This window comes from Otolemur garnettii, unplaced genomic scaffold (assembly GCF_000181295.1).
Source record: "Otolemur garnettii isolate 467f Iridium unplaced genomic scaffold, OtoGar3 scaffold00043, whole genome shotgun sequence".
Taxonomy (NCBI): domain Eukaryota; kingdom Metazoa; phylum Chordata; class Mammalia; order Primates; family Galagidae; genus Otolemur; species Otolemur garnettii.
In genome coordinates, this window is record NW_003852438.1 from 10,369,124 (window position 1) to 10,377,849 (window position 8,726).

At 47.0% G+C, this 8,726-nt stretch overlaps 2 protein-coding genes across 6 annotated transcripts in view; one reads left to right on the forward strand and one right to left on the reverse strand.

Annotated features, from left to right (window-relative positions):
• The window catches only part of PMEL (premelanosome protein), a 9,899-nt gene extending 5,553 nt beyond the window's left edge, over nt 1-4,346 (reverse strand). The window contains exons 1-3 of one of the 3 annotated variants that reach the window (XM_012805596.2): nt 4,253-4,346; nt 1,911-2,021; nt 1,340-1,486 (exon numbers count right to left, since the gene is read on the reverse strand). In XM_012805596.2, coding sequence (XP_012661050.1) covers nt 1,340-1,486; nt 1,911-2,021; nt 4,253-4,337 — 343 coding nt within the window. In that variant the 5' untranslated portion in view covers nt 4,338-4,346. The remainder of the gene's footprint in view (nt 1-1,339; nt 1,487-1,910; nt 2,022-4,252) is intronic. The other 2 variants (XM_023513619.1, XM_012805597.1) reach the window with 2 other exon arrangements.
• A 1,278-nt stretch (nt 4,347-5,624) lies between these two features.
• The window catches only part of CDK2 (cyclin dependent kinase 2), a 7,690-nt gene continuing 4,588 nt past the window's right edge, over nt 5,625-8,726 (forward strand). For 2 of the 3 annotated variants that reach the window (XM_003790507.3, XM_003790506.3), the window contains exons 1-4: nt 5,625-5,980; nt 6,987-7,064; nt 7,175-7,295; nt 8,217-8,387. In XM_003790507.3, the coding sequence (XP_003790555.1) occupies nt 5,865-5,980; nt 6,987-7,064; nt 7,175-7,295; nt 8,217-8,387 (486 nt within the window). In that variant the 5' untranslated portion in view covers nt 5,625-5,864. The remainder of the gene's footprint in view (nt 5,981-6,986; nt 7,065-7,174; nt 7,296-8,216; nt 8,388-8,726) is intronic. The other variant, XM_023513620.1, reaches the window with a different exon arrangement.

Sequence of the window (8,726 nt, forward strand, 5' to 3'; positions counted from 1 at the left end):
AAGTGATTCTCTTGCCTCAGCCTCCCAAGTAGTTGGGACTACAGGCACCCACCACAACACCTGGCTATTTGTTTGTTGTTGTTGCAGTTGTCATTGTTGTTTAGCTGGCCAGGGCCAAGTTTGAACCCATCGACCTCGCTGTCTGTGGCCGGCGCCCTAACCACTGAGCTATGGGCACTGAGCCCAGTTTTTTGTTTTTCAAGACGGGGTCTCTGTTGTCTGGGCTAGAGTGCAGTGGTATTACCATAGCTTACTGCAACCTCAAACTCCTGAGCTTAAGCAACCTTCTCACCTCAAGCCAGGTACAGTGGCTCACACCTATAATCCTAGCACTCTGGAAGGCCATGGTGGGTGGATTGCTTGAGCTCAGGAGTTTGAGACCAGCCTGAGAAAGAGACTCTGTCTCTAAAATTAGTTGGGCATTGTGGTGTGTACCGGTAGTCCTAGCTAGTTGAGAGGCTGAGGCAAGGGGATTACTTAAGCCCAACCAAGAGTTTGAGGTTGCTGTGAGCTATGACACTATGGCACTCTACTGGGGACAAAAAAGTGAGACTGTCTCAAAAAAAAAAATAAATCCTCTACCTCAGCCTCCTGAGTAGCTGGGACTAACGGCATGCAGGCATGCACCATCATATTCAGCTAATTTTTCTTTTTCTTTCTCTTTTTTTTTTTTTTTTTTTTTTTTTGAGACAGTCTCACTTTCTTGCCAGCTCAAACTCTTGGACTTAAGCGATTTTTTTGCCTCAGCCTCCCAAAGAGCTGGGGCTATAGGCGCCAGCCACAACACCCAGCTATTTTTTAGAAATTGGGTCTCACTCTTGCTCAGGCTGGTCTGGAATTCCTGAGTTCAAGCAATCCACCCACTCTGGTTCTTTTTTTTTTTGTAGACGAGGGGTCATACTATGTTGCTTAGGCTGGTGTTGAACTGGGCTCAAGTGATCCTCTCACCTCAGCCACCCAAAGGGCTGAGAATACAGGCATAAGCCACTGCACTTGACCCTTTTCACATTTTAATCTTTACAACAATCCCTTTCTGCTTTGATAATAGAAGCACAAAACAAAACGGTCAAGTAATTTGCCCAAGGTCACATACTAGTGGCAAATTTAATTCTTGGTCTGTCCAACTTTTAGGTTCACAGGATTCCAATGTCCCCTATATTAAGAACTGTAATTTTCTTTTTGTTTTATCTTTGTTTTCTAATTGTACTACAATGGGTATATATTACATATATAACTTGTTGAAAAAAGTAAAGGACGAAGGGGGCATTCCCTGAGCTCATTTGAGACACCAAGGGCCCTGAGCCCTAGGAATAAGGGCCTCGAATTGAGAGATACTCACCATTGATGATGGTGTTGTTGGCCCAGATTACCTCTCCATTTGGCAGTACTTTTTGGCTTCCAGGGAAGTGCAGAGAAATAGAGAAGGAAGCATTTGCACCAATCAGAGTAGGCCCATCATTACTGACCTCCAGGGATACTTGACCACCTGGGAAGGGAAGCTGCATTAGCTGGGATTCATTGGCTTCCCCTCCCCAGATATTTCTTTCTTTCTTTTTTTTTGGAGACAGAGTCTCACTATGTCGCCCTTGGTAGAGTGCTGTGGCATCATAGCTCATAGCAACCTCCAACTCTTGGGCTTAAGCGATTCTCTTGCCTCAGCCTCCCGAGTAGCTGGGACAACAGGCGCCAGGCGATTTTTTGTTGTAGTTGTCATTGTTGTTTAACTGGCCCGGGCTGTGTTAAAACCCACCAGCCTCGGTGTACATGGCTGACAAAGTAACCACTGTGCTATCCGTGGCACCAAGCCCAGATATGTTTTCTTTTCCCAAACTACATTCAGCCCATTTCTTCTTGCTCTTCTCCCCATCCCATTCCCACCATGCCCTCCTTTGGAAGTTCTAAGTTCCCACCTTTCCAGCAGTCAAGTCCTTCGACTTCTGTCCACTCTGGATACAGCTGTCTATTCCAGGTTTTAGTTCTAAATTCCCTTGAGACACCAAGCCAGTCCTGTTCTCTGGGTCCTAAGAAAAATGTGTCATGAGGGCCCTAGGATCCTCACTCAGTCCCTTTCCAGAGGGTAATACTCTATCCCTTATCACTCCATTCATCCTCACATTCAAAGTAGCATTTTAATTTACTGAATACCCACCGGGTACCACTGTTATACAAAGGACTTAAGAAATGAATAAGATATGGCTCTGAAGGGATTCAAGGTGGAATAAACATGTACATGAATTACCATAATTCAAAGCACTGTTTAATATGTGCCATAACAGACGTACATGTAGTATAACAAAACACAAGACCAAATAGATTAATTTGATTCTAGTTGATTGGGAAAAACTTCAGTGGGGAGTGGCCCTAGGACTAGCATGAGCAAATGTATGGAGACATAGAAGTACATGGCATGTTAGGCTGAGAATGTGGGTTGGAGACTTTGAGTGCCAGGGTAAGGATCCTGTAGGCAAAGCCATCTCTTCTGATTTGTTGTTTTACTATTTTAAATTAATATACAGTTCATATAAAAGTTACTTATTAGAAGCTTTTGAATATGATCAAATTTGTGTTTTAGAATGATCACCATGGCAAGCAGTAAGGATGATGGATTAGAAGTAGGCAAAGATTGAGGGTGGGGGCACAGAAGCCAAAATTATTGTAACTGACTGAGAGAGGTCTGAGGGAAAAGAAGGATATAATGAACTTCCATATGCCCTCACCCAGATCCAACTATCAACATTTTGTCACATTTACTTTATTTATCCTTATTAGTGTTGCTTTTGGTTTGGGGGTGGGAAGATGGGTTGGCTAAAGTATTTAATAGCAAATCCTAGACATCTTCCTATTTTAACCCTATAAATTCAGTATGTATCTATAAAAAATAATGGATATTTCTTGCAAAAGGACACAGTCTATTTCATGCTAGACAAAATTACCAAACCCAGTCAACATAAAATGTTATAAACATCTAGAAAAATGTCTTCTTATAATTTTTAAAATCAGAATCCAAAATGTAAGCCCAATCTTTTAAGAGCCTCAGGTGGGTGAGTGTGAACAGACTGTTTCCAAAATATGTTAAGGAACATAGTAAAAGAAAAAGACTTGAGGCCAGGCATGGTTGTCCACATCTGTAATCCTAGCACTCTAGGAGGCTCAGGCAGGTGGATTGGCTGAGCTCAGGAGTTTAAAACAAGCCTGAGCAAAGTGAGATCCTGTCTTTACTAAAAATAGAAAAACCAGCCAGGTGTTGTGGCAGGCACCTGTGGTCCCAGCTACTCAGGAGGGTGAGACAAGAGGATCACTTGAGCCCAAGAGTTTCAGGTTGCTGTGAGCTGTGACACCACAGCACTCTATCCAGGGAGATAGAGTGAGACTTTGTCCCAAAAAAAAAGGAAGGAAGGAAAAAAGAAAAAACTTGAAACTAGAGCTTAATGAGGGAAGGCAGATTAAGGAGGCCTTCCTAGAAGTCTGTGAGGCCAGAGTTCTGCAGAGAGAAGGGGGCCTAGGATATGATGTATATGTTTCATATATAGCCTTGCCCCATTTCTAATGTGTGCTGTAAACCTAGTTGATTCTGCTGGGGGAGGAGTTGGAAACATCTCATTGAGCATCTCATCACTAGAGCAAAAGAAGTCATAAGATGCCCCAATCTTTTTCCACTTGCAACCCTCCCTCTTCAGAGCAGCACGTGACATTCCAGACCCTCTCACCACCCCCTACTCCCGCCCCTTGCTCCTGTCACGAGGCCCCAATCCCCCAAGAGCCCTTTCATGTGATGCTCAGCTGAGACCCCTCTGCCTGTCTCTCCCAACCCCAGAACAAAAGGCCTTGGCTGTGTTTACCCATCTACATCCTAAAGACGGAAAGGAGTATCTCCTTAGCCTTCTCATCCAATACCACATTCTCTTACTACCCACTTTAAATTCCCTACCCAAAGTACCTGAAATATTATGTAAAATAGTTCCTACCCACGTCCCCCCTCTGGAGTCCCTGCTCCAGATCACTGCCAAAGGGGCCACAGAATTAGTGTGCCAAAGACCTGCTATCCTTCTGCCACTCTAAATATATGAGATTATTTTCAGGCTCAATCCCTAATTTCCATGTAGGAAATGAACTTAGTGCACACATCCTCACTAAATCGAATGGGTGGGAGAAGCCTGAAGTATTGCCAGTATCTCCCATTAAGAGAGGAAAACCCAGAGTAGGTGTTCATCCCCAAATTCACAGCTATTCACCTCCACATACTCACACTCACCTTCTGTCCTCCCTACAGCCACCAGAGCACTCATCACAGCCAAACAGAAAAGGCACCTTCTCAGCCCGGGATCCATCCTGTCCATCCCTCCAGCAACCAAAGTTGCTACAGGGCTGGGATCAGCCCCTATATAAGAAAGGGGTGCTCATTTGCATAGCCCTCCCTCTTCTCTCTCCAGGGGAGTCCTGGGAGGGGCTGGAAAAGGGAAGAACTCAGGAGAGATCCGGGTCTTTGGACATTCCTTTACATCCCACTACTCAGTGACAGTTTCTGGTTTCACTGGATCACTATCATCTTGACACACTTGATCCCCAGGGAAGAGTTGACTGAAAGAAAGGCCCCTACATAACGCATACTAGACATACGCAATTCATAATGGGAAAATGAATTACTTACTCCAGGAATTTATTTAAAAGACAGAAACAGAACACTGCATCCAAAAACAGAGAGAAAGAGAGCACTGGAGTAAGCTGAAAGGCGGTGGCAACACTTCTCAGAGCCCCAGATTCTTGTTTTTTAAAAACAGTTCCCTGGGCCAGGTGGGTTTTGTTTGTTTGTTTTGAGACAGAGTCTCACTTTGTCGCCCCTGGTAGAGTACCATGGCGTCATAGCTCACAGCAACCTCTAACTCTTAGGCTCAAGAGATTCTCTTGCCTCTGCCTCACAAGTAACTGGGACTACAGGCGCCTGCCACGACGCCTGGCTATTTTTTGTTACAGTTGTCATTGCTGGTTAGCTGGCCCGGGTCGGGTTCAAACCTGCCAACTTCAGTGTATGTGGCTGGCCCCATAACCGCTGTGCTACTGGTGCTGAGCAAAAAACTTTTTTTTTTGAGACAGAGACTCAAGCTGTCCCCCTTAGTAGAGTGCTATAGCATCACAGCTCACAGCAACCTCAAATTCTTGGGCTCAAGTGATTTCTCTTGCCTCAGCCTCTCCAGTAGCTGGGACTACAGGTACCCGCCACAACGTCCGGCTATTTAGAGATGGTGTCCCGCTCTAGCTCAGACCAGTCTCGAACTCGTGAGCTCAGGCGATCCGCCCACCTCGGCTTCCTAAAGTGCTGGGATTACAGGCGTGAGCCACCGCGCCCGGCCCTAGGCCAGATGGAATTTAATCTTAGATCGGTACACATTTTCCCAAGGGGTGGTTAAAAGAACGAGATAGAGAGCACAGAACTCCTGAAGTCTAGACACATAGCTAGGAAACTCGAACCCAAAGCAGACACTTGGGAAAAAGTGTTCCACTGGCCCACGGAGGAAGAAACTTGTCTGACCCCTCGGAACCAAACTTGCACTGGGCAGAGTCCCTTGAGGCTAGCCCCGCCCTCCCTGACGTTGGCCAATAGGAAGGAATGTGGGCGGGGTCAGGGAAACGCGGGAAGGAGGGGAGGGGCTTCTGTTGGCGGTCGGGAACTGGGGGGCAGGCGGTAACATTGTTTCAAGTTGGGCAAATTGACAAGAGCGAGAAATACACTGCGTTCCATCGCGACCTGGGGCCAAGGTGCCAGGCCCTGTTTCCCCCTTCTCGGCCCCCAAGAGCCGGGGCCCATTTTCTGCCGGGTTCCCAGGCCCCCGCTCCAGGGCCGGGCAGACCCTACTCGTTTGCGCTTCATGGAGAACTTCCAAAAGGTGGAAAAGATCGGAGAGGGCACGTACGGAGTTGTGTATAAGGCCAGAAACAAGTTAACAGGAGAAGTAGTGGCGCTTAAGAAAATCCGCCTGGACACGTGAGTGGCCTCTGTACCCGGGACTCTTAACTGGGAAGCTTCTTGACCGTCCCTCCACACCAACTGGCGGGTGGCAGTCCAGGGACCGGAAGAGAGCAGGGAGGGACGTCTTTTGAAGTCGAGAGGTGGGTTGGGGGACAGTAGAGGTTTTTCTAGGGAGAGTATAGAGTGGTGTAGAATCCGTGGAAAACTTTCTTCCCGACCTAAGCCGGATGATGCCCCCAAATATACAGCCAGAGAGACTTAGGAAGAGAAAGGAGGCCTCTGAGATGGGGGGCGTCCAGGATTCTCCATGGACTTAGCTTATGTAGGAACTTGCGAAAAGCACCTTTCTGAATGAAGAGCCCTCTTCACTGCCCCAACCCCACCCTCAGCTTAGAATTCTCTCTCTTTCAAGAAAATGGCAGTTAAACCTCACTGGCCCCTCTGGGGAAGCTAGGTGCCACTCCACCATTTCTTCTCTATTACCAGCTCTCTGCTTCACCTTCACCTGATGGCTTTACTTATCTATCCTCTGGAAGAACTGGAAATAAAGAAAGACCTTAATGTCTCTAAAAGTCACGACCTGAGTACCCCAAAATTAACTCTTTTTTTTTGAGACAGAGCCTCAAGCTGTCCCCCTGGGTAGAGTGCCATGGCATAGCTCACAGCAACCTCCAACTCCTGGGCTCAAGCAAGTCTCCTGCCTCTGCCTCCCAAGTTGCTGGGACCACAGGCACCCACCACAACGCCTGGCTATTTTTTTTTTCGGTTGCAGCCATCATTGTTGTTTGGCGCGCCTGGGCTGGATTTGAACCCGCCACCTTAGGTGTATGTGGCTGGCGCCTTAGCCACTTGAGCCACAGGCGCCAAGCCCCCATTTTAACTCTTTAAAGCAGCACCCCTTCTCTCACTTTCCTAGAGGGTGCTAGGACGATGTCTCCTTGAGGGGGAAAGAATGACTGGGCTTGGGGAGAAGGAATATTTGTAACCATATTTTCATCTCTTCTTTCCTGACCTCTCCAAGTGAGACAGAGGGTGTACCCAGTACTGCTATTCGAGAGATCTCACTGCTTAAGGAGCTTAACCATCCTAATATTGTCAAGTAAGTGTATGTCTGGGAGGTGATCTGATAGGAAAGGAGGATGAGTAGTGTCAGTATAATGTGGGACTGTCTCTTCCCTCAACTCATTTCCCTGACCTTCCTTTCCCTAGGCTGCTGGATGTCATCCACACAGAAAATAAACTCTACCTGGTTTTTGAATTTCTACACCAAGACCTCAAGAAATTCATGGATGCCTCTGCTCTCACGGGCATTCCTCTCCCCCTCATCAAGGTAATGCTCCTCATCAACTCTTCCCCACCGTGGGCATGTCTTGGGGGGGCTGGAAGCAAGTCAGTTCAGGGCCATAACTTGTGATCTTGGCTTCCTTCCCAGCCCTTATCCCCCTACACTCACACGGACACACATACTCTTACACACACTCCCCTTTTTGGCATCTCTTCTCTGTTCATCATACTTATTAACCCTAGGGTTGGGTGAAGAATCAAAGTTGAAACTCGTGAGTCAACCTAGTGGTTTAGGTGGGAGGTCAGATGAAACTCAGGTAAATGGGATTTGAGAGCTCTTGGTAGATTCCTCAAAAAAGCCCTTTCACCTGTTTGGTGGGAGAACTAGTCAGTGAGTCTCTGTTATCTATTTTAGGAATTGATTCTTCACTCTCAGAGCTACATGTAATCTTTCAACAAACATTTTTTCAGTGCACACTTTTCTTTTTTTTTTTTTTGAGACAGAGTCTCACTATGTTGCAATCTCAAGGTCTTGGGCTTAAGTGATTCTCTTGCCTCAGCCTCCCAAGTAGCTGAGACTACAGGCGCCCACCATAACGCCTGGCTATTTTTTGGTTGCAGTTGTCGTTTGTTGCTTGGCAGGCCTAGGCTGGATTCGAACCCGCCAGCTCTGATATATGTGGCTGGCTCCCTAGCCACTGAGCTACAGGCACTGAGCCTTTTCAGTGCACATTTATCGAATACCTTCAGTGTGCTAGGCACAGGGTATGAAGAACAGATACAAAACGGAATTAAGGTGTGATGTCCTTATCCTCATTAGGCTGCCAGTACAATTGGAGAAATAGCTCAGAAACATGTATTATAATCCAACCCAGTAAGTCTTTAGTAGAGATTTGGGGGCACAGAACAAACCTAATCTGCTCACTGTGGAAAAACACAGTTTTCTCCCTGTCTCTCTCCCTGTCAGAGCTATTTATTCCAGCTGCTCCAGGGCCTAGCTTTCTGCCATTCTCATCGAGTCCTGCACCGAGACCTTAAGCCTCAGAATCTGCTTATCAACGCAGAGGGGTCTATCAAGCTAGCAGACTTTGGACTAGCCAGAGCCTTTGGAGTCCCCGTTCGTACTTACACCCATGAGGTGAGTCTGTCTATACTTTTCTTCTCTTAGCTTCCCAGGAGGTGTTCGTAAAGGCACTCACAAAGTCACTAAAGATATCTGGCCAACAGTTTCTCTCTTAGTAGATGGGAAGAATCTCTGACCCTAAAGAGTCTTAGGGGCTCAGTGCCTGTAGCTCAGCGGCTAGGGTGCCAGCCACATATACCAGAGCTGGCGGGTTCAAATCCCCAGGCCAACTACAACCAAAAAATAGCCAGGCATTCTGGCGGCACCTATAGTCCCAGCTACTTGGGAGGCTGAGCAAGAGAATCGCTTAAGCCCAAGAGTTTGAGGTTGCTATGAGCTGTGATGCCATGGCAC